This window comes from Prosopis cineraria, unplaced genomic scaffold (genome assembly GCF_029017545.1).
Source record: "Prosopis cineraria cultivar Desert tree isolate PC_DT_omini unplaced genomic scaffold, ASM2901754v1 PC2, whole genome shotgun sequence".
In the NCBI taxonomy this organism is placed as follows: domain Eukaryota; kingdom Viridiplantae; phylum Streptophyta; class Magnoliopsida; order Fabales; family Fabaceae; genus Prosopis; species Prosopis cineraria.
In genome coordinates this window covers 33,024,923-33,050,966 of record NW_026555333.1, presented here as the reverse complement: position 1 = coordinate 33,050,966, position 26,044 = coordinate 33,024,923, and the positions used below count along the sequence as shown (strand labels likewise).

Genomic DNA, 26,044 nt, shown 5'->3' with positions numbered 1-26,044 from the left:
GGAGAGAAGTGATAAGAGCTCTGGCCTCTCAAATGCCAGGCAGGGGGTAGACAAAGATCATATTTCTTCATCATTTGTTTGTATGTAGCTAATGTCTGGGTTGCTGTTCTGGGTGTATTTTGTGTTGTTCTTGTACTCGGAAACTGTAGTTTAAGTGTATGAGTGACAGTGAGATGAGATTGGCTTGAATCATTATTTTCCCCGTAATTCAACTTTATTATCCAGCTGTAGTATTGTCAGTCCCCATTTGTACTGTATTTTCTGTTTTTTGTGCTTGTTTAAACCTTACTAGATTAGACAGTTCCATCAGACTATAACAGGATCTCAACAGGATCTCACCTGCGCACGCAGAAATTTGTGGAAATTGATGAATTTTTGTTTCATTGTATTTCCAAAAAAATTGAAAAAACTGAATAATGATTATATAAGAATTCAGAAATACAAGCAATACCTATTGTATCAAATCCATCAAACGCTGCTGCCAAAGACCTATACAGCAAGAACAACATGCTTTAAGTCATCAAAATTATTAATGAAGTTGGAAACAGGGAAAGCTCTTTTTTTGGCCATATAAAGGAAAAGCTCTTGAAAATAAAGTAAATAACCTTTTCTTTGGGAGGTGACTGTCGAATGCATATCTTGCCTTGCAGACCCCACTTTTCAATGAAGCAGGGGAACTAGTACCCCTTTGAAATGTCTTTTTCTTCCATGACGTATCGTACTCCCTCTCATTGTCAAACTTCTCATCAGAGAAGCTAGAACTAGGTGCTTTAACCATGGGATTAAATATTTGTTAGAGATTATAACAAAGAAAATCACCATGTAATATTTTCGAAAGAACATGAGACCATGAACCTAGGCCACATCAAGATTTTCAGCAGTTTAGGTGCAGTGAGAACTCAGCCAAACATAGATGACCCAGTTAGGTTTCCAATGAATCACCGACCTGTCAAACCTGGTTGAATCTATATGATAGGAAATGCTATTAGAGTTATTTTATCTTCATTTTAATTAAGCTTTTCAAATAAAGTTAATTTTTGTTAGGATATCTATATTGACATTCAGATTTAATTAGGGTTTATCTAATCTTATCTCTTAGAATTTGTCTCTTATCCTATTAGGATTAGTTTGGATTTTTTTTTTTTTTTGGCATGAGCTCTAGTATCCCAAGTCTTTAACCCGGACTAATCCAGTTGGCAACCGATTATTATTATTTTAAATAAGTGTATCTATAGCCGACTCCACCAAGTGGGATGAGGCTTCTTCTTCTTGTCGTCGTTGTCGCACTTAGGGATTTGTCAATAATCCTAGGGTTTTGTTGGACCATTTTAATGAATTGAATAATATTAAGTATTTTTCTCTCACTCTCTTCCCCAATTTCTTTTCTCCATCCTTTCTTTCTATTTCTACCCCTTTCTTTCCTTTCTCCTTTTGTCTCTATATTTCTTCCTCCTCCTCCCCCCTCCCCTTTCCCGACTCGTTTTATATCACTATATCAAATAATTGGGATTTATTTAGTCTAACATATAAAAGATCACATGCTCCAAGTTTTTCCATCGATAAAAAAGAATACTCGATCACCGTAAAGGTATAAATACTAACTTCTTGCTAAAATTTTTCTTTCTATTTCTCATACACCTGAAATGAAACAGAAATTTAACTCAGTCACTAGTACTAGTAGGATGACTGTCAACAACAAAAAACCTTACCCTACTAGGTGAGATCAACTACATGGATTGGACAACTATCAACAAGTCATTTTCCCAAATTTAAAGACTTGTAAATTTGTTGAAACTTATATGGAGATCCACGCAGTCCTTTCAAAATAATTGTAATTTTAACTAATTTGTACATGCATTAGATTGCTAAATTAGATACTTATGATAGACATACTTTACGTGATGAAAAAATATGTTATCAAAATTCAGAAATGGGACAATCCATGCATTATGTTGCAAACTCTTATAGAAGCAAGGAACTTAAGCAAGACCATGGCATTATCTATTTTACTCCACTATTGCTTATCATGTTTTCTCTGAGTAAATAACATTTCGTGTGTTCAGCATGTGAACTAAGCTTCCATACTTAATATAAAATCTACACATTTTCAAATAATTCAGATTGCAAGGTACATTATTATCCAATCTTTCAAAATAGTTAATATATTAGCAAGGTCTAAAGTATCATTACCATTCCAAATGTCATCTTTAATCTCACTGGTGCAGAAGAATTCTTGGCTGATGAAAGAACCATTTTTATTAGCTTGGTCATTAAAATGGTTATAGTCCTGAGAAGCAACTAAGCCCTGCTTTCCCTTGTTATATGGAAGGTTTGAAAAATTGCTGATAGAGGCACCATTGATATCTTTCATCATCAGGTCCTAAAAATAATGCATCAAACTGAATTTAAAATCCCATTTAGTGCAAGACATGAAGTCAGTCAATATGAATCATAAAGATGAAACATCATGCAAAATGCATAACAAAGGGACTATTTGTAATAGTGGCAAGGATTACAAAAAGGAATCCTAGGAATCCAGAGAACCATTAGACAAACTTAGCCAGCCTTTTTTTTTTTTTGTAAGTCTAAGTCGGCCTTCTCTTTTTATAAAAGCGGCAGGTCATTTGTTTTGAAAATCTACGAATAACAATATCTCCCAAAATGCTCCTCACAAGTCATTACTTGCCAGGTCAAACCATATTTTTATGAAAGATACAAATTTGACTCACATAAATAGATTCGATATAGTTTTTCTGTTATTGCATCTCAGCAAAAACATATATGAAAGGCTATCCAAAACATAATATGTTTTTCCCCCATAATTTACATACTCAATCAGACTATTGGCTCAATCAGTATCAGTGGGACATACTGAAACCATTGTATGCATTAAAAATGGGGGAAGCCCCACTTTCAGGGAACAGTAAGCATTTGTGCATGAGTAGTAGAGGAATAGAGCAGTGAGGAAGTCGAGTTATTGTGCAAATTATCTTACATTACCCAACTATCCTCAGCAGCAGGTAGTGGAAAATGGGTTTGACAACGTATTATATCCAACAACATACCAATATCCTAAACAAAGGCTTTTTAAACAAACAAAAATCAAAAGCATAGTTTAACTCTCAGAAATGGAACAGGTTGTAAACTAACTCAAATATAATAATTAAAAAATGCTTGTAGGGAACTTGCACTTTGACTACTTATAGCATTAGAAGATGCACATTGGATTAGTCCATTTAAGAAAAGAAAGATGATTTTCAATGATGTCCTTACCACTTCAAGTTCAAGGTCTTCCAGTTCATGGTTAATGGCCTTTGACCACTTCTTTTTCTTTTCATCCTTCAGCAATTGAGAGAAACCATAAGAGATTCTGGAAACCAAAATTCCAAAATATGTTCAGACAATAAAATATCATGTATACTACTCACCATCGTCCATAGTAATGATGAGGTAGGCAAGTATAAGATATTAATCATGTTAATATAGAAATGGTCAGCCTCAAGGAAATCAATTTTAGAACCAAAAACTAACCATGTTATGCACGACTGAAACAAAAATTTAAGTGGAGACAACAAAGAAAAGACACTACAAGAATGACTGTGTGTCAAACACTAACATTCTCCTCACACGTGGGCATGTGTCTATCATTCATATGGACATGAATTATTTGGTAAGATGAGGACTTTTGGATCAGAAATGACTGTGTAGGACTTTTGGATCAGAATCATTGAGTATTATTAACAATACTTTGTAAAATATATACAAACTTCAGCAACTTATACAGGGAAATAAAAACTAAATAATACCACCTATTAATTTCCTTAATCTCCTCTAATCCTATCCCTATAAATCAGGAGTAATATTCCCTAAAACAATTTAGTTGACTATTCTAGCACTCCCTCTCAAGTTAGATCATGGATGTTGATCATGTCCAACTTGCTCATATAATTCTCAAATACAAGTTTATGTAACCCCTTGGTCAATACATCTACTGCTTGAAGATTTTTCAGTACAAAGGTCAAACAAACGATCCCAACTTCCACCTTCTCTTTGATAAAATGCCTGTCAATTTTCACATGCTTTGATTTCTCATGTTGAACCGAGTTCAAGGCCATGCTTATAACGGCCTTGTTATCATAGTACAATTTTAGTGGTAAATCTAATCTAACATGAATTTCTTCCAATACCCATTTCAGCCAAATTTCTTCTAGCATACCTTGAGCTAGTGCTCTTAGTTCTGATTCAGCACTACTTTTGGAGACAACCCTTTGCATCTAACTCTTCTGTTGGGCCTCCCAACATGTGGGGCCACGTATACAAGCGAAGGCCCAATAGAAATACCCAGGAACAAGGACAGAGTGGGAAAAACATAATGCATAATGAAACCTGACACTATTAGGTAGTGGAAGAGTAAAAAAAGGGTGGGGGAGTCACAGAGAAGCGGGGGGGAGTAGTATCGTCTTTGGAGAGAGGGCTTGGTCTCTCGAAAACCAGGTTGTTTGAGGGTCTCTCTCTTGTTTTCTGTTCTTATTTGATGTGTGGAATAGGAACTAAAGTAAGGTTGATTAGTGAGTGTATTCTCTACATTATCCCTTCGTAATAAAGGATACCAGTGAATTATTCATCATTTTTCTGTCATTAATTTCTTTAAATAGCTGTTATTAGTGCTGGTCCTATCATTTTCTTCCAAGTGACCAGATTGCCTAACACAAATGAACAACAGCCAGAAGAAAATCTCCTATCTGGGTGGTGTCCACCCCAATCTACATCAATGTAGACCCTTGGTTCTTCGTTCATGCTTTTGAAAAAACGAGCCCCTTCCAAGAGTACCCTTGAAGTATCTAAGAGTCCTGTAGGCTACTTCCATGCATTTTTCCTTTGGCTCAAACATATACTAACTAGCCATACTCACTGCAAAGGCTATGTCAGGTCTGGTGTAAGAGAGGGAGATGCCATTCCCAATAAGTCTCTCATATCTTTCTTTATTAGCTGGTTCTTCTTTCTCCCTATCCTCTTCATCCTTAACTGGTTCGATTTCTCCATCAAAATTTTCCTCTTTTTTCTTGGAGTTCTGTTTCTTCTTTGGAAAAGCAATAGGTGTTTCAATAGGTTTACACCCTATCATACCTGTCTTCTTTAAGAGAACAAGTATACAATTTCATTGAGTTACATAAATTCCCTACTTTGATCTTGCAACTTCCATCCCCAAGAAGTAATTCAAATTTCCAAGGTCCTTCACCTTAAACTCTTGCCCCAACGCAGCCTTTATTCTCATTATCTCTTCACTATGGTCACCAGAGATAATTATATCATCAACATACACAATGAGAATACATCTCTTACCTCCCTCCACTTTGATGAACATGGTGTAATCCAATAGTCCTTGCTTGTAGCCTTGTGACTTTAGGACTCATGAGAATCTATCAAACCACACCTTTGGTGATTACTTCAATGCATACAAGGATTTCTTCAATTTGCACACCTAATCATTTTTTCTTTTATCAAAATCAAGGGGTAAAGCCATATAGACTTCCTCTTTCAAGTCTTTATTCAAAAAAACATTTTTTATGTCCAGCTAGTGCAACAACCAACCAAGATTTGCTACTATAGATAACAATACTCTAATAGTGGTTAACTTGGCCACTGGTGGAAAAGTTTCTTTATAGTCGATTCCATAAGTTTGTCCTCTTGCCACCAACTTAGCCTTTAGCTTATCAAGATTTCCATTAACCTTGTATTTTTGGGTAAACACCCAGTTGCAACTCACAATCTTCTTGTTCCTCAGCTTCTTCACAATTTCTCAAGTTCCATTTTCCTCCAATGCTCTCATTTCTTGCAAGATAGCTTCTTCACATCTTGGTGATCGTAGAGCTTCTTGGATGCTATTAGGAATGCTTACACCATCTATATTAGTAATGAAAGCTTGGTAGGATGGAGATAAGGCTTCAGAGGACAAATATTTCTAAATTGGGAGTTGTATACAAGACCAAGGTTTTTTCCTAAGGGAAATTGGCAAATTCAAATCATTCTTTGGTTCCTCTAGGACCTTCCCTATACAAGAGGTTTCATTAACCGTCTCTATGTTGGCTCCATGTTCTTCTTCAAACCTTTCTTCCACTGAATCTTTCACCGGTTCTAATTCAGATACTGCCTCAAGCTTGAGAGCTTTTGTACCATAATTCATCTTCCACGTGTATACTATGGTCTCCTTTCCTATGGTACTAATGTCCCTATCTCCCCTAACACCTGCATTTTCTTTTGCTTCTAGCATAAAAGAGACAAACACTGGTTCAAGAGGAGTGGGATTAAGAGTAGCAATAAGAGGAAACAACAACTATAATTCACTCCAACTCTCCCCCTAAATTGAAAGAGGATAAAAGGGTTCATGTTTGGAGAAAGTAACATCATGACTAACAAATAGATTCTTAGAGGAAGGATCGAAGCATTTGTAAAACCTTTGGAGAGGTAGAATAACCAATGAACACACACTTAACGACCTAGGGTTCAAGTTCGTAGAGAAACACAGATGAACAAAGGCTACACAGCCAAAAACTTTCAACGAGAGAGATTCATTTCAAGATTTTTGAGTGAGTATGTTTGTGAGAATGGTTAAAATTAATATTTAATGCATTTTATTAGAGATTTATTCCTTAAATATAGGGATATTATTAGATGGAATCATGGGAGTTAATATTTTTATTATTGATTTGATTTTATTCCCCACATAGATTTTATTTGTAAACTGTATGTATGTAGTGTGCATCTGTGAATAAAATGTAAGTCTTGTCTAATTCAAAAACACACAATGTTTCACAAAGATGATCTAGTGGAGTAGTATAAGATAAAATCTTGCTTGGCATACGATTTATGAGGTAAGTGGCAATGAGGATGGCATCACCCTGAAAGAATTTTGGCATGTGGATAGTAAACATAAGGGCATGAGCAACATCAAGTAAGAGTGTGTTTCTACGTTCGACAATCCCATTTTGTTAACGGCTATTTGCACAAGAGGTTTTATGAACTATGCCTCAAGATTTCATAAACACACTCAGAGACTTATTTAGGTGTTGAATTGGTTAAGAATCAGGGTGAAAAATTCAATGAATATCGAGGCCATGTCAGATATATCTTTTATCAAGTATACCCAACATACAAGAGTATGATCATCTATGAAGGTAACAAACCACTTTGTGTGATTCAATTTGGAACTTGCAAAGGACCCCACACATCATCACTATGAATGATAGAAAATGGCTTAGAAACCTTGTACTCAGAGCACGGAAAAGGAGAACAATCGTGTTTAGCCAATTCACCAGTACCACTATGAAAACTAGAAAATTTATTTGATGAGAAATGAGGAAACAAATGACTCAAGTACTAAATTTTGAGATGACTCATTCTTTTATGCCATAACAAAATATCATTATTCTCAGGGGTGGACACAAGATTACACTAGACTCGAGACCAAAGATTACCCATGGTTGACTTGTCAAGGTAGTAAAGCCCATCACACTACTTAGCATTGCTAATCATCTTCCCTAATGAGAAATCCTAAAAAATACAGTGAGTGGGAAAAAAAATGAGCATTACAATGAAATTGTTTAGTCAACTTGCTAGTAAACAGTAAATTACAAGCTAGATAGGCAACATGAAGCACAAAAATCCAATCATAAAAACTCATAAATAGTGATGCTTCCCTTGCCAACAATAGTAAAAGAGGTACCATTTGTAGTATCAATTTTCTCATGTCCACCATACAAAAAAGTAAGATGTGAATAATGTGGAATCCGCAGTCATGTGATCTAAGGATCTAAAGTCAACAATCCGTTTGGATTTATGGAAACTGGTATTTAAAGCATAGTAATTATTACCTTGCTTAGACACAAAAGCAGTGTAGGGCACTTGGGATAACTATCTAGATTACTGTAGGGCGTTAAGCATCTCCAAGAGCTTAGTTAACTACTCCTTGTCAAGTGTGGGCACAGAACCTGAATTTTCTTAGGTAGTTTCAATAGTAGCTTGATACCCACGAACCTTCCCTTTATGTATTTTCCAATCAGCAAGCTTACCATGTAAGTCCAAACACTTGTCCTTAAAGTGGCCAGTCTTTTTACAATAGTCACAAAAGATTTTCCCTTTTGTCTCCTTTGGCCCTTGATCAAAGCTCCTGCTTGCCAAAGTAGAAGATTCAAATGAAGAAGAGACTGAGATGGGTTCAATTAGCATCACCTTTTGGGGAGAAGCCTCCTTACAAACTTCTACAAATGCATCACGGGCTAAAGGTAATAGAGAGCAAGCCAAGATTCTGCTATGAACATCATCTAATGAATTATCAATCCCCGCCAAGAACTGAAACACCCGTTCATCCTAAATACGTCTTTTACACCTCATTGCATCACAAGCACAGGACCACTCCTTTTCTGCATTCAGGTCATTCTCCTGCCATACTACAACCAACTCCAACCAGAATTCGTTAAGCTCTCGCTCACCTTGTTTAATCTGCCATCACCTTGTTTTTAGATCATAGATTCAAAAAGCATCTTCACCATCCAAGTAAGATTCTGTAAAAGCATCCCAGATATCTTTCGTCGCTAGGAGGAACATGAAGGAGCACCAAATTTGCAAAGTCATGGCATTGACCAACCATAAAGCTACCATCAAGTTCTCAACTTCCCACTTCATCATAGCCTTAGTATCTAAACCATCGAGAACTTTAGAAGTGTCGATGATAAAGCCCAGCTTACCTCAACCTCTAATGGCTAGCCTTATGGCTTGAGCCCACTCACAATAATTGCTGCCGTTAAACTTGTCAAAGACGAGAGGCATACAACACCCTTCAACAAAACTCAACCTATACCATCTGGGTGCGTTTGGGAGTCATTAGTGCCAAAACCTTTAGGTGAAGTTCGTGGGCTGCTAGATTGTGGCTCCCACTTCAATTGATCATCTCTGTTTGAATTTTCTAGGTCAGATTTGACTTGCTCTGATAGAATTTAGTACTTTTGGATCAAAATTTTTGTGTATTATTCACAATACTATGTAAAATATATATAGACTTCAACGACTTATACAGGGAAATAAAAATCAGAAATAAAAATCAAATAATATCACCTATTAATTTCCTTAATCTCCTCTAATTCTATCCCTACAAATTAGGAGTAATATTCCCTAAAATAAGTTGGTTGACCGTTCTCACAATTTAACATTACATATAATCTAGTAAGAGCCATTTGGCTTATTAACAATAATTGGCTTATCTTGGATTTCATGCATAACATGGAAAATAATGTCAGTTTTAAAAATTACTCTCCCCTAATTTTTTCCCAATTTTGATATGACAAACTAGAAGCCTCATCTTGATGTAATAATAAGAGTTCTTATGTTATTTCACTATACTTTGAATTATTTGGTGGGTATTGATGAAGATATAAGCAAGAGCACACCGTTAAAAATTGGCTTGTGATTATAAACATTCATGTCATTGAAGTAGCAGAAGAACAACTAGTGGCAACCTAGTGTGAGACTAGGTCAAATTTGCAACAAATTATATGACATCCTGATGGCAACAAATTTGCAAGACTCACTCTAACCACTAGGTCAAAACCCTTGCAGGTAGCCCTTCCTCTAAAGTTTGGTCTAACTATTAATACCAATTAATATACATCTAACAAAGTATGGGGAACCTAACCTTAAAAACCAACATGCTAGAGGAAAAAAACTATTCCAACTAAGTACCACAAGACTTACTTGAGGCTACTTGAAGACAACACATAGTTTAACATCTTATTTGGAACATGACAATATAAAATACATGTGTAAACACACACATATAATTCCACATGTTCTATTCTTCAAAAGATCACAAAAGTAAAGCTTAAAAATTTAGGATAAATATACGAAATATGCTAAATATTTGATGAGAAAGAGCCTTAACATTGTACCCTTAGTAGTCACAACATTGAGAGTTGAGTTGAGTTATGCATTTTGTCATCTATCATACAAGCTAAAAAGCTCGATAAAATGCATATATGTGAAAGGTACAATCACCAATATATGTTCTTTTTATTATAAGGTTTCTCTCATTTTTCAATGTTGTTTGAAATAAAGAAGATAAGCAAGATTATCAAAATTTCTAGACAAAGAATAGGAATAGTTTTATAATCTCAATCCTATGGAACTCTATAACCCTTAACTTGTAGTTTTCTTGACACAAGTATTATTATGAGCCAAAAACTTCATCAAAGTGAGTGATATCTTGGTAAGTTAAATCTAAATTCCACTTTTATAAAATAATGAGTCATTTAACATGAAATTCAAGCACCTAGAACTTATCGTGAATTCTTGCATTATGTTAATGATTAAAACAGCAGCAACACTAGTAATTTGTGTCGAAAGGAGAAAAAATGAAGAACCAATTAGTAACAATAGGGACCTGTTTGGTTGTTGAGGTGAATGAGGGGGTGTTTCTGCTCCAACTTTACCCAAACCTAAAAGCCATCAATTAATATTGAATAAAAACTTGTCAAAGTAACAGATAATATGAGAAACATTTGATAAACGTTAGGAAAATAACACTGCATTCATATATAAATAAATATGCCAGCAGTCTTGTGGGATTTTGATAGGAAAAATATGATGTTCATTCATGATAATGATAGTATGATACAAGAAAGTAGTTATACACTAAGCTAGGAAACAAGAGAATAAAGACTAATAAATTCTAATAAATCCTATAACTCCTAAAAATCAGATAAGAATATTTACAATAAATACAATATCTCCACACTCCCCCTCAAGTTTGATCATAAATGTTAATCATGTCCAACTTGCTTATGCAACTTTCACATGCGGCCTTATGTAACTGCTTAGTCAAAACATCTGTAGCTTGAAGGTTCGTAGGCAAATAGATCAAACATATGATTTCATCTTCCACTTTTTCTCTAATGAAATGCTTATCCACTTCCACATGTTTTGATTTCTCATGTTGAACAGGATTTAGGGCCACGCTTATGGCTACCTTATTGTCACAGTAGAGTTTTAAGGGTGAGTCCACTTCAACATGTATCTCTTCCAGGATTCGTTTCAGCCATAATTCTTCCATTATTTCTTAAGCCAACGCTCTTAATTCGGACTTAGCACTGCTCTTAGAAACAACTCTATTTTTGACTCTTCCAGGTAACCAAATTCCCCCAAACAAAGGAACAATACTCAAAGGTTGATCTCCTATCAAGATGAGTTCCTCCCCAATCTGCATTTATGTAGACCTCTATGATTCTCTGTTCTTCTTTCAAGAAGAACAACCCTTTACCAGCAATACTTTTTAGATGCTTCAAAATCCTGTAAGCTGCTTCATAATGCTTCTTCTTTGGTTCAGACATGTATTGGCTAGCCACACTTACTGCAAAGGCAATATTCGATTTTGTATGGGAAAGGTAAATCAACTTCCTAACAAATCTCTGATATCTTTCTTTATCAGTGGCCTCTTCTTTTTTATTGTCTTCTTCACCCTCATCATCAGAATCGCCATCTTCTTTTGACTCTTATTCTTCTTAGGCTTCTTTTTCTTCAAAACCACAATAGGAGTTTCACGTGCCTACAGCCCAACATACCTATTTCTTCCAAAAGATCAAGTATATACTTCCTTTGAGATACATAAATACTTTTCCTTGACCTTGCAACTTCCATCCCAAGGAAGTATTTCAAGACACTGAGGTCTTTTACCTCGAATTCTTTTCCCAGAGCAATGTTTGAGGTCTTTTACCTTGAATTCTTTTCCCAAAGCAACGTTTAGTCTTGTGATTTCCTCACGATAGTCCCCCTGTGAGAATAATGTCATCAACATATACAATAAGGATGCACCTTTTATCTCCCTCAATTATAACAAATATTGTATGGTCTGACAAGCCCTACTTGCATCCTTCTAGCTTGAGAACCTTTGAGAATCTATCAAAACATGCCGTAGGAGACTGCTTTAAGCCATACAAAGATTTCTTCAACCTACATACTTGATCACCTCTGCCTCTATCAAATCCTGGTGGTAGAGTCATATAAACTTCTTTTAGTTCTCCATTTATGAAGGCATTCTTGATGTCAAGTTGATGAAGTGGCCATTCTAAGTTAGCTGTCATAGATAATAGAACTTTGATGGTATTTAATTTTGCCACTGGTGCAAAAGTCTCTTTGTAGTCAATACCATATGCCTGAGTAAACCCTCTCGCCACTAGACGTGCTTTTAACTTGTCAAGAGTGCCATTGGCCTTGTACTTTGGGGTAAAAACCCACTTGCAGCTTACAAGCTTCTTGCCACTCGGCCTTGAAACAATCTCCCATGTTCCATTCTTCTTTAGGGCTCCCATTTCTTCCATGATTGCATTTCTCCATTCTGGTATTTTCAATGCCTCTTTGATCATGTTGGGAACTACAATTTTATCCAAACTGGTGACAAAAGGCTGATAACTTGGAGAAAGAGCCTTGTAGGACATGTGCTTCTGTATTGATGTAAGGTACAAGAGCGAGGTTGTTTTTTGAAAGCAATAGGTAAATCAACATCAAATTGATCACTCACCTGTTCAGGACTTTACTGAGCAGTTCAAGAGCTATCACTAGTTCTGACTCCTTTGGTGCTTCAGACACAAAGTACTCTCCTTCCTTGGATTTATGCTCTCGTGAATAAACCAACAAGTCTTTGTCTTTTTGCTTTTCTACATCTCCCCCTGATGATGATTTTTCCTTTATGACTGGCACAGGGGATGGTGATGAGGGTTCTAATGGTTCTGATAAGGGTTTTGATGGTTCTGGTAATTATGGTGATGGTGACTCTGCTGGTATATACCAAGAATAAAGGAGCACATGTTCTTTGTTAATCTCTTGTTCCCAAGTCTGAGATTTACCTATACTCTCCCCTTGAATTGAAGAATTGGGATAAAAAGGCATGTCTTCATGAAAAGTAACACCAAGACTCACAAACATGTGTTTGGAAATAGGATCAAAACATTTATATCCCTTTTGAATAGGGGAATAACTAAGAAATATGCATTTTGCAGCATGAGGTCCAAGTTTATTGGTTTGGTAGATGTGGACAAAGGCTATGCACCTAAACACATAAAGAGGAATGTTGGTTTCAATATGAGATGTAGAAAAAACACTTTGCAATCTTTGAAGAGGGGTGTCAAAGGACAAAATACGACTGGGCATTCGATTAATAAGGTAGGTGACAGTTAGGATGGCATCCCCCCAATAAAACTTGAACATTATGGGTGAACAAGAGGACCCTAAAAACTTCAAGAATATGTCAATTATTTCTTTCTGCAATCGCATTTAGTTAGGGTGTATAAGCACAATTGCTTCGATGGACAATCTCATGCTCATGGAGGAAGGTACTCAAGACTTGGTTGAAATATTTAGTACCATTGTTGGTGTGAAGAACTTGGATGTTTGTGTTGAACTGGGTTTTTGTCATGGTAAAGAAATTGATAAACATGGATGCACTCTCAGACTTGTCTTTTAAGAGATATACCCAGCAAACACAAGAATGATCATCAATGAAGGTAATGAACCACTTTGATTTGGTGTGGTTTGGGATACAAGATAGACCACACAAATCACTATGTATGGTAACAAACGGTTTGGTGGGTGTATACGGTGCTCTAGGAAACGATGTTCGATAGTGCTTTTCTAGTTCACACACTTCACATTTGACATTACGGTTAGTAAGTCAAAGGTTTGGGAATAAACGAGATAAGTAATAGAAATTAGGATGACTCATTCTCTTGTGTCATCACAAAATATCCGCACAGAATATCTGCATTTTTAGAGGTCAACGTAGAGTTACATATACTAGTAGCTTGATGGTGACTCACTCTAGCACTTTCAAGAAAGTAGAGTCCCTCACATTCATTAGCACGTCCAATCACCACCCCCAATGATAGATCCTAAAAGACACAATGGGTTGGAAGAAAATTAGCTCAACATTTAGATTGCTTTGTCAATTGGCTAACAGACAACAAATTGCATGCTAATTTCAGCACATGAAGAACCGATTCTAGAGTGATAGGAGTAAGAGACCCATCTACAATTTTGACTTTCAAATTTCCAGCAAATGGAGTATATGTAGAGAATAATCGGTGGTTATCGGTCATGTGATCCGATGCTCCAGAGTCAATGATCCACAAAGTTTCAACTCTTGATGTTTTCAAGGCTTGAAGAAAATTACCCCTTTGTGCCAGGAAAACAGAGACTGACTTTGAAATCTGATTTACCCATACTGCATCAGATTCAACAATTTTAGATGGCAGTTATGCATGCCTCATCACCCATTGTCGAAAACTCAGGAAAACGAGTACAAGTCAAATCAATAAGGCCAAGACACACTACTTCTAGTATTAGAAGCCCTATTTCCTTTAAGAACTTCGGGGTATTTGCATTCTCTAGGTCTGGTTTGTTTTGACAAGAAACACAATCAACAAACAAGATGAAGACTCGAAGTACCCACAACTGAAAAACACTGGGACTGAGCCGGAAATGGTCCTTCATTGCCAGAAAATGTCGTTGTTGTTGAAAAACACCCACCACGCGCCACCACGCACTCGATCTCTCTCTCTCTCTCTCTCTCTCTCTGACGCAGAATGGATGATTGGCACGTGTGACAGCCACACGCCATTGACGGGCACCAGACTTTTGGGTTGCACTAAAGGACCAGGTCTCTAGTCCTTCATTGGCCAGCAGTGAGGTCCAACAACACCTCTCGTCCTCCATTAAGGTTTCAGCCATACGAGTATTCCAAGATAGACACTGTTCTATGCGACAGAAAAACCCTAATTAGGGTTTTAATCTAACTAGCTCTGATGCCATGTGCGATTTTGAGAGGAAAAATATGATTTTCATTCATGATAATGATAGTATGATACAAGAGAGTATTTATGCACTAAGCTAAGAGACAAGGGAATAAAAACTAATAACTTCTAATAAATCCTATAACTCCTAACAATCAGCTAAGAACATTTACAATAAATATAATATCTCCACAAATCTCTTAAGAAAAACACCCATGAGGCTAGAAATGTTCAAGACATGATTATCAAAACTGCAAGTTTATTTGAGCTATTGAAGGCAAAATTAGAATCATCAAGATGTAGAGTCCCCAAAAAAACAAAAAAAGTCTTGGATTAACTTTTGGTTTTATTCTTGCATTTGAATTTCATTTCATAACAAATTTCAGCATTTCTTTACTTTCCAATATAGCATCCATTAATAAAATATGGAGAATAGCATCTCTGATTTCCCCCAAATGCAAAAGAACAATATGCTTACAAGCTATTGATAAATGACCCTACTAAGCAATCTAAAATGGGAGGAGGTTTAATTCGAGTACAAAACCTTCAAGTGAAAAGGCAACATGGTCTTCAAAGGTAGGGTGCTCTTCCACAATGATTTTTGGTCCATCATCATAAAGCAAATCAATAACAGATAATCCCACATCTGACAACATGGATCAAGAGGTCAAAATCTAAGTAGTTAGAAGGTATTCAGTCTGATGACAATTAAAATAAAAGGGGGAAATTAAGGGCCATTGTCCCAAAACCAAAAGTACTAACAAATAATATCCATCTTTAATTGAAAAGTTATGAAAAGAAATAAAAGTAAAATCCTAGGCAAAATGAAGTCAACAAAATAAGGGTGATGAACAACTGCAATCTGATACTTACATTTTATTTATTTTTTTTCATTTTGGCAGAGTAATCTGCTACTTACATTCATCATTCATCGTCTTTGAGTTGGTTGATGTACAAGGTATCCTATTGAGACCACCATTCTGATAATTAGGAGCACATACTAAAACCCTGAAAAGCAATATATAAATTAATGCTTCAAATGGATAGCATGCAACTTGGGGCAAAAAAAAAAACTCAATTAAGTTATTGTTGAGGTTCAATGGCCTAAAAATTTGTATTTCAACCTTTTCTTTCCAGAATATGCACAAAGTCTACAATAATTCTTCCCCTACATGGTCCTATCTTTTTACTCATCTCCCAAAATATTAACAAAATCACAAAGAGGGAGAGGGAGAGAGAGAGAAGAAGGTAGTCAAAAGGTTAGTAAGTCAGTCTCAACAGCAACAATACAATCTATGTTATGTTTAATATACACTCATAACCTCATCAAGAAACCTTTCTCTATATACTCACTTCAAGATGCGTTTGAAGCAATAATTTATAGAATCAATCACAGCATATATATAAATATATATTGTTAAAATGTGTAGTTAAATTGTGTAAATTTATTTTATTTCTTTAATAGATAAATATTAGTTAGTGGTTAGAGGTTAAGATAGCATTTATTACTCTGTGGATATACTCTTATAAATATCACAACCAGCTCTTGTAAATTGTGTGAGTGAAATAATGAAGAGTATTTTTTCACCAAATTTGTCTTGGTATTAGAGCCTATCTGAGGGTTAGAGTTTTTTAGATTGGGTTCATTTTTGTGTTAGGATTCAACCTGTGCATTAGGGTTCTGAACAATCAGACCCACTATTGCCGAAAACCATTTAGCCCAGACCATCACCTCCGCCTACAGCTGACTGAGACCGGCCAAACCCAGAAGTCCAACTACCGTCTACCACCACGCACCGCTTGATCGAATCGGCCCTATGCTGCTTTTTTGGCACGAGAGCACGTCTAGGCTTCATTTGGTCTCCAATCACCTCCGTTCTACTCGAAATCTCCTTCTCTCCTTGTTTTAGTCATGTCCAACAAAAAAAAACACGTCTGCAATACTGTGTCTTCCTTATTTGGGGTTTCTGGGGAATTGCCAAGTATTCCAGTTGCTTATCGATTGATTAGAGCTAACTTTCTAGCTTGGTCTTAGTATGTTTGTACCTTTTTAAGGGGCCGAGGGAAGCTTAGTCATTTACTTGGGACTGGTCCTAAGCCAGGAGAACCCAAGTTCAACGCTTGAGATGAAGCTAACTCAATGGTAATCTATTGGCTGGGGCAATCTATAGCACCTGAAGTTAGTCGCATGTATTTGTTTCTGTCCTCGGCTAAGGAGTTTTAGGATACGGTGCACCAAACTTACTTGAAGGTAAAGGATGCTGCCCAAATTTATGAGATACGGACCAAGATTTCCAATGCCAAATAGGGCAGTAAATTTGTCACTGAATACTTTACCCTTATCAAGAGCTTGTGGCAAGAACTAAACCACTATCAGTGTATTACTTTGAAAGGTCCTGATGATACAACTACCTTTAAACGCTTCATTGAGAAGCAGAGAATTTTTGAGTATCTTGTTAGACTTAATTCAGAATGTAATCCTGTAAGAGTTCAAATTCTTGGTCAGGAAGAAGTTTTCCCTCTCAATGAGACCATTGCCATTGTATTAGCAGAAGAAAACCGTCGAGGAGTGATGATGGAAACTCCACCTGTGAAAAGCTCTGCCCTGGTTTCAAGGAATATGCTTCTCATTTTGTGAAAAATGAAAAACAAGGGGACTCTTCCAAGAAAGAACCTATTTGGTGCTCTCATTACAAGAAGCTGTGGCGCGCCAAGGAGAAGTGCTAGAAGCTGCATGGTAAGCCTCCAAATATGAAAAAGGGGCAATCTCATGTGGCCACTGATTTTACTAAGGAGAATTCTAATAAGACTGATCTTAAGGGGGAGATTGAGAAACTAAGATCTATGCTAGAGTCACTTGACAAGGCGACTTCTTCTAGTTCTAGTACAGATATATGTTCTTTGGGGTTCTCAGGTATCTCCTTTCAGCCTTTATTTGTCTTATTTTCGTCTGCATTTATTACCTCAAAACAAGATTTTCTTCATTCTTGGATTGTGGATTCTAGAGCCTCAAGCCATTTGACAAATTCCTCCAAGAATTTCATATCTTATAATTCATGTCCTAGTACTAGGAAAATCAAGTGGGATCATGGGTCTGTAGCTACTATGGCTAGTCAAGGGGATGTCAGATTGCGTGATAGTCTTATCCTAAAAAATGACTTGCATGTTCCTAAACTATGCACAAACCTTATCTCTGTGAAAAAACTTGCTAATAATTCTAATTGTTATCTCCCATTCTCTTCTCTCTCTTGTCTTTTTCAGGAGCAAGAGACAAATCAGATAACTGGACTTGCTGAAGAAAGAGATGGACTTTTTTTTTATGAGCCTAGTGAATGTAGTAGGATTCAAAGCTTGATGGCTTCCTTCTCTTCTCTAGAGCTGGAAAAATGGGCCGAGCCCGTCGGCTAGCCCGTTTAAGCCCGTATAAGAGTAGGGCCGGACTTGTAAATAGGACTCCAAAATAATAAATCGGGCTTAAACGAGCTGGCCCGTTTAAGCCCGTTTAATCTAGGGCTTAAAAGGGTTGGCCCTACAGGGCCGAGGGCCAGCCCGTTTAAGCCCACATATGTATTTTTTTAATTAATTCTCATAATTTTTACTCTTTTTACATTTGAAAAAAAAAATTAAACTAAATGTTACTCCACATCACATGTTAGCCTATATTTATTGAGGATGGAAGGTAAAAAAGAAGAAGGAAAAATAGCAATGAAGAATCACTGATCAAAAATTATACCAGTCAAAGATCACTTGTTGTCAAAATTCGAGTAGATACTTGTGAATTCGAGTTAGCCTTTATCAATAAATATTCATTTAGATTTTAATAACAACTCATTTTAAATTAACAATAGTTCATTGTATCTTGTTTTTCATTCAGGTTTTAACAATAATTGATTCTTAATTGATATAAATTTCATACAGAAATCCTTGGCTGCTATTTTCTAAAAAAAATACAACCTTAAATCCCCTAATTCATCTAAATCCATGATAATGATTCATTCAGTTCAACATTTACTCTTCTAATTTTGATTGGGTGTTTGTCGGCTTAACCGATCTATTACTTATTGCATTGTTATTATTTTATGTGTTTTTAGTTCACTTAGATGTTATTTAGTTAGTTTTTTTATATCTTTTTTGATTGAGTATTATATTAGAATGAAGTAATTTTTTGTTTGATTAAAAAATTTAAAAAAAATAAAAATGGTTAAAAGGGCCTAAAGCCCGCAGGGCCGGCCCTAAGCCAGTCATGTCAAGGGCCGGGCTTCGAAAATCAGGGTCCTAGAGGAAAGTCGGGCTTAAAAGGCTGGCCCTTTTAAGGCCCGAGCCCTTCAAGGGCTGGCCCTACAGGGCCGGGCCGGCCCTTTTTACCAGCTCTACTCTTCTCAGTCAAAAAGAGTCAAGTCTAAAAAAGACCAGATTTGGCTTTATCATCGTCGTTTGGGTCACCCTTTGTTTAATGTTTTGAAAGCTATGTTTCCTTCTTAGTTTAAAGATGTACCTGTTGAGTCCTTTCATTGTGATGTTTGTGAGCTTGCAAAACATAAACGATCTTCAAATCCTACGAGTAATAAAAGAACTTCGGCTCCTTTTAGCCTGATTCATAGTGACATTTAGGGTCCCTCTAGTGTCCCTAATATTATCGGGTCTCGATGGTTTGTGTCATTTATTGATGATTGTACCTGTGTAATAGATTTGTTTGCTAAAACAAAAATTTGATGTTAATAGCATTTTTCCCACCTTTTATAGCATAATTAAAACTCAATTTGTAGTTGGGATATTAAGGGTTAGGTCTGACAATGCAAAAGATTTTTTTAATCAATCATTGTCCATATTTTTTTGAGACACATGGAATTCTACATGAATCATCCTGTGTTAATACTCCCCAAAAAAATGGGGTGGCTAAGAGGAAAAATAATCATCTTCTTAATGTTACTAGAGCCTCATTATTTCAAACTAATGTGCCTAAGCAATATTGGGGAGAAGCTATTTAATTGCTACACACATGATTAACAAACTTCCAACCCTTGTCCTTAGTTCAAAAAGTCCTATTAATGTTCTTAATCAATTTTTCCCTAATTTTAATGCATCAAGTGGTCTTATAACTAGAATATTCAGATGTGTTGTCTTTAATCATGTGCATTCTCAAATGTGTGTTTGTTGGGTATTCCTCTACTCAAAAGAGGTACAAGTATTATCATCCGCCTTCTATGAAGTTTTTTGTGTCTGCTGATGTTACTTTTTTTGAATATAATTCTTATTTCAATACCCTCCTTGAAAGAGAGAGCCCTCTTAGTGAGGACCAAGGTCATGATCCTCTTGTCAACGAACTTCCTAGTTCCTTACCTAGTGAGACCTTGGAAGCACCATCAACTCCTAAATCTACTTGTCCACTACAGGTTTACAATCGAGAGAAGAAGAGAATGTCTCAACTCACACAAGTTCAATCATCTGAAACAGCTCTTGCTCAAACTCCTAAACACGTGCATGAAAATTGCGAGGTAACTCCTAATCTTCTTGAAAACACTAAAGTTTCTTCAAGTTCTCATAAGGTTTCTAATAGTTAGGATGTATCTGAAAATAATTATCAACGACTTGATTCTGATTTACCTATTGCTTTGAGAAAGGGGACCCACAGTTGTACTAAAACAATGCTTATACCCAATGTCTTTTATTCTTTCCTATGAGAAATTGTCTTGCAATCACAAAGCTTTCCTTGCTAGTCTTCATCCCATTTCAATACCACAGTCTGTATCTGAGGCATTAGCAAATGAAAATTAAGTTAAGGCAATGAAGGTTGAGATGGACGCACTTGAGAATAACAATACATGGGATCTTGTTCCATCACCAGAGGGAAAGAAGCTTGTTAAGTGTAAATGGGTCTTCACTCCTAAATACAATTTTGATGGTTCTTTAGACAAATATAAGGCCCGGCTTGTTACCAAAGGATATACTCAAATGTATGGGGTTAACTATGAAGAAACTTTTGCGTGTTGCGAAAATGAATACTTTCTATATTTTATTATCTTTAGCAGCTCTCTATGATTGCAAATTGCTGCAGTTTGATGTGAAGAATGCATTCTTACATGGTGACTTAAAGGAAAAGATTTTATATGGAGATTCCCTCTGGGTTTGATTCTCATTTTCCTCCTCATACTGTTTGCAAGCTTGAAAAGGCTTTGTACAATTTGAAACAATCACCCAAGGCATGGTTTGACAGGTTTTCAAAGGCCATGGTTGGCATGGGGTTCAAACAGAGTCAAAGTGATCACACTTTGTTCATCAAACATTCTTCCTTAGGGGGAGTGACAATTTTACTTATTTATGTTGATGACATCATGGTAATAGAGAGTGATTTAGAAGGGATTCAATCTCTGCGAAGTCAACTGATGAAAGAATTTCAAATGAAAGATTTAGGAAAGTTGAAATATTTCTTGGGCATTGAAGTGGCTCATTCTAAGCATGGCATCTTCATATCCCAATATAAATATATTCTTGACCTTCTCACTGAAACAGGAAAACTGGGGTGTAAACCTATGGACACTCCAATTGAATAGAATCATAGACTTTGTAAGGAAGGAAAACATCCTGGCAAGCTGAAGAAAAATCATAAGCCCAACAAACCTCCTCCTCTAGAGCCTTCTGTCAATAAGGAATTCTATCAAAGATTTGTTGGGAAATTGATTTACCTAGCTCATACTAGGCCAGACAATGCCTACGCAGTGAGCGTGGTAAGTCAATTTATGCATGATCCTAAAGAACCTCATCTACAAGCAGTTTATTAAATACCTAAGTATTTGAAGGGCACTCCAAGAAAAGGCATTTTGTTCAAGAGAGGGAAATGATTAACTATTAAAGCATACACGGATCCAGATCATAGAGGGGATATGGATCATAGAAGGTCTACATCAAGTTATTGTATGTTTCTTGGCTCAAATCTCATTACTTGTAGGAGTAAGAAGCAGGATGTAGACATGTAGTATCCAGATCTAGTGCTAAAGCTGAGCTTAGAGATATGGCACTTGGAATTTGTGAGTTGTTGTGAGCAAAGATAATTTTATCAGATTTGAGAATCAAATGGGAAGGTCCAATGAGACTTTATTGTGACAAGAAGTCAGCTATCAACATTAGTCATAATCCTACACAACATGATAGGACCAAGCATGTTGAAATTGATCGACATTTTATCAAAGAGAAGTTGGAAAGTGGTCTAATCTGTACCCCCTACATACCCTCTAGTGATCAATTGGCAAATATACTCACAAAGGGATTAACAAAAGAACATTTTCATACGTTAGCATGCAAGCTGGGAATGGATGACATCCACTCTCCAGCTTGACGGGGAGTGTTAAAATATATAGTTAAATTGTGTAAATTTATTTTATTTCTTTAATAGATTAGATATTAGTTGGTGGTTAGAAGTTAAGATAGCATTTATTACTCTCTATTGATATACTCTTCTAAATATCATAGCCAGCTCTTGTAAAATGTGTGAGTGAAATAATGAAAAGTATTTTTTCACCAAATTTGTCATATATATATATATATATATCCACAATGCAGCTACCTTTATGACCTATTCTGCCTATTTAACTGCTTTAGCATATATATAATACTCAGTGAAGAGTAATAAGGTAATATGCACTATGCACAATAAAATTCACATCAATTTAAATCATGCATTTGCTCACTTCTCTTGAGATGCATCTATCTGGCAGCCCAGTGGTTCTCCGACAACTACATTTGCCATACATTACAAATATCAATCACACATCACCTTTAAATGAAAAATTATGTGAGTATCCATTAAAGAGCATACTTGCTTCTTCAATTCTAGAAGATTCTAAATGAGTATCCATGCTGGTAAATACTGTTGGCTGATTTTTCAAGATATTGCTTGGCATTGTAGAAACATTGACCTCTGCATCTGCATTCCCTTATAATTGTACAAGCAAAATAGAAAAGAAGTAAAAGATTAAATCTCGGTAAATAAAGATTAGAAAGAAAACAAACTTATAAGAACACAGCCTTCAAACTAAAAGCAACAAGAGGTAATGATAATTACATTGTTTTGCAAGGCTTCCTAAGCGCTAATAAAGGAATTTCCCAACCAGTTTGGCACAGCTTTCCTCTATGAAGACTATCAAAATATGAACTAGATTTGAGCATTTCCAAGAGGTATTAAGAATTCAAAAACTTGCTTGTGGTGCAACAAAAGTAAAGGGCATCAGTGTTGTTGTGTATAATATCGGTACAAACATAGGATAAGGGGTCAATACTGTTCAGACTACAGTTGAGCCTTTCATTCATTTATCTTTGTCAGTCCCTTACCTTTCTCCCAAACTTCTGTTTTCCCTATTTTCTCAACAAGTATAATGACCTATTTAACAAAGCAAGCATGCACTTGAGCACAGTAGAAGTATCAATTCTTCAAACATAATCAAAAAAAAAAACAACAAAAGTCAAATAGTGCGTATTATTTTAGGGGATATAACTTTGGGAAGAGTATAGATGAAGTGAAAACCTTGACTGATATAAGTAATCTCGTTTGCTTCAAACTTACAATTCAAAACTTATTCTCTTTGTTGGGGACCACCAGAGCAGAATAGAGTTAGTTCAAATTAAATGTAAGGTTTTCAACAATGAGTCAGTGGTCCTTTTGGGAGAAGCACTATAAGTCATGACTGTTATACGGAAAGAATATCAGCCACTTACCTTTCACACAGGGAGAATAACATTCCTGAGCATTTGTGGACAAGTTTAGCAAATTGAGAATGTCCAGAGACCGATGTTCCTTCAGGTACTGCCCACTTATACCTAACACATCAGAACTGCTCTCTGACCCCATGATCTGCAGATTTTGTTGTTGGCGTTTCCTCTGTTCAAAATATTGCTTTTGCCTAGATGAAACAAGAAGTATACTTAAATTACAGTGTTAATTCTCCAAATTTCAGCAAAACCTTCTCCCCAGTTTCATTTCACCAAACCCAAGGGAGTAACTAGAAATTCAATAGAGGTCATCTTTGAGGAAATCATTTTAGAGCAGCAGATTTATTCTTTTACCTTTTTTGCGTAGACTTCCTTGACTAATATTTCCCGTTTCAGCATAAGAGATATCATGCACCAAATAAAATGTTTGGACATCAGAACAAAATCCCAATCAGTATCAAGTTTCTTGGTTCAAATGATTTGCATATTTTGATGGCATGTCAAAAATACACGACATACTAGCATTCTTATGCAACGTCTCTTTCTCTCTGTTTAGAATGGAAAATTAAATGTTGGTAAATCAGCCCATGCATGACCACTAACAAGCCACTAATTTATCCACCAAAAACAAGAAGGGGATAATAATATGGTATTGTTAACTTGAGATTAAGTTTTAAGCACATAGTTTCTGCAGCATGATATAACATCTCACCAGACTAGAGCACAAGGACATGATGGAAGCTATCAGAAAATCAAGGTTCAGAAGACTTCCCAAATTTTGGGGCATTCCAAGAAACAAATAGCCATAGGCAAGTAGACTGCGTTTTTTTATCCCCAGCATTTAATGGATTGTCCAATGGGATATCATTAGTGTTATAAAATAAAAAGCAATTCGGATAGTTTCAATTCTAACGCATCATATTAAATTTTCTGTGAATTAACATGAAAACCAAAACCACAATCCAACTCACTGTCGTCACTTTCCGCCTTGAACCTCCCATCCATTGCAACATCGTGAAGATTACAATCTGCAGCTTCACACCAAAAAATCAAAGAATCACGAAAAGTAAACTCGATAATAAACATTGTTTCAGTTACAATGAAAATTCAACGAGTTTGCGTCATTCTTAGTTGTTAATTCTGATTGCAATGACGTTTACTGCCAACATCAAAACATACGCATTGAAGTTTCCAGAATCCAAGAAGAAACTACGAATCCGAAATTTAAGTGTAAAAAGCAGTACCTATTCAGATAATGACGATTTCATCAAAGGAAAAAAAAACAAAGAATCGGAGCAATGTTAAGAAACAGAAATACTCGAACATGTAAATATTACATTAAAACTCAACAGAAAGCATTGCCCTTGAGAAATTAAAGCTTTTTCGGCGCAAAGCGTGAAATCGGAGAGAGTTTGCAAATACGGATTGAAGCTAGGAGGAATTGACGGAGAAGGCCCGCACTCACCAGAGTCTCGGTCTTCGACCTTAGCGGAAGATGATGGAGGAAAGCGAAAGCCGGATGAAATAGTTACTGCTTCTGAGAATTGTGGACACAAACTGGTATTCCAAAGCAATTTCAACTTCGGAAATGCAACACAGAACGGAAGAGTCACACACTCTGTTCGCTCGCTTTTGCCGCTTCAGCTAAGCATTTCAATTGGGGAAAAACAACGAAAATGAAAATGAAAATACACCCCACAAACACAAGAATATCTTCTTATTTTTCAAGGGGCGAAATGTCTAATTTAGCATGAATATATTTTTTTCAATATTTTTCGGTTGTGATCTATTTATAACATATGTCAAGGATATCATAGTACCCTTTGTCTATAATTAAATGAAATATTAAGTTTTCATTATTAAATAAATAATAATGATATATTCATCATGACGAATCATATTGAGATTAATTTAATCTGCATAATAATCAATGTTTTATATATAAATAGCAAGGTAATTTGCTTAAAATTTCAAAGTTCAAAGTTTAAGACGCTATTCGCATTATAGTTTAAAGTTTATGGCGCTAATTAATTGAGATCCATGATGAATAGTAATGATGAACAATAACAACGTTAAAAAAATAATGATAAAGTTTAATTTGCTATGAATTTAAAAATTTAAAGTTTATTTTGCACATTTTAAAAATTTAAAGTCTAAAGCACTTAAAAATTCAGGATCTATTTTGCTCATTAACCCTTTTTTAATTTGATTTTCATATAATAAAAGTTTATACTGAACTTATAATAAAAATTAAAAAAAAAAGTTGCAGGAACTATAATTAAAAATGCTTGTAAATATGAGACTCATAAAAAAAAAAAATATGTATGAAATCTATTATTTTTGATAAATTTAGGACATTTATCATTTGCTACTTGTATTTTGTATATAAATAAGATAATTAATTATATATAACATACAAATTTAAATAATAAATATAAAATAAAATATTTTATAATTTAAATTAATCAACTTATTCCCATTCACTTTTATATATAAAAAAATTTAATCAA

At 35.6% G+C, this 26,044-nt stretch overlaps 1 protein-coding gene across 10 annotated transcripts in view; it reads right to left on the bottom strand.

Moving 5' to 3' along the window:
• LOC129303320 (uncharacterized) overlaps positions 1–25,212 on the bottom strand; it is a 43,036-nt gene extending 17,824 nt beyond the window's left edge. For 4 of the 10 annotated variants that reach the window (XM_054942553.1, XM_054942555.1, XM_054942562.1 and 1 more), the window contains exons 1-13: positions 25,000–25,212; positions 24,506–24,568; positions 23,889–23,911; positions 23,541–23,725; positions 22,645–22,761; positions 22,517–22,562; positions 15,751–15,839; positions 15,376–15,477; positions 10,433–10,487; positions 3,274–3,370; positions 2,191–2,380; positions 606–768; positions 452–489 (exon numbers count right to left, since the gene is read on the bottom strand). In XM_054942553.1, the coding sequence (XP_054798528.1) occupies positions 452–489; positions 606–768; positions 2,191–2,380; positions 3,274–3,370; positions 10,433–10,487; positions 15,376–15,477; positions 15,751–15,839; positions 22,517–22,562; positions 22,645–22,761; positions 23,541–23,725; positions 23,889–23,911; positions 24,506–24,547 (1,147 nt within the window). In that variant the 5' untranslated portion in view covers positions 24,548–24,568; positions 25,000–25,212. Of the gene's footprint in view, positions 1–451; positions 490–605; positions 769–2,190; positions 2,381–3,273; positions 3,371–10,432; positions 10,488–15,375; positions 15,478–15,750; positions 15,840–22,516; positions 22,563–22,644; positions 22,762–22,890; positions 22,966–23,540; positions 23,728–23,888; positions 23,912–24,505; positions 24,569–24,999 lie in introns of those variants that run through there. The other 6 variants (XM_054942556.1, XM_054942554.1, XM_054942557.1 and 3 more) reach the window with 6 other exon arrangements.
• Positions 25,213–26,044: the final 832 nt, after the last annotated feature.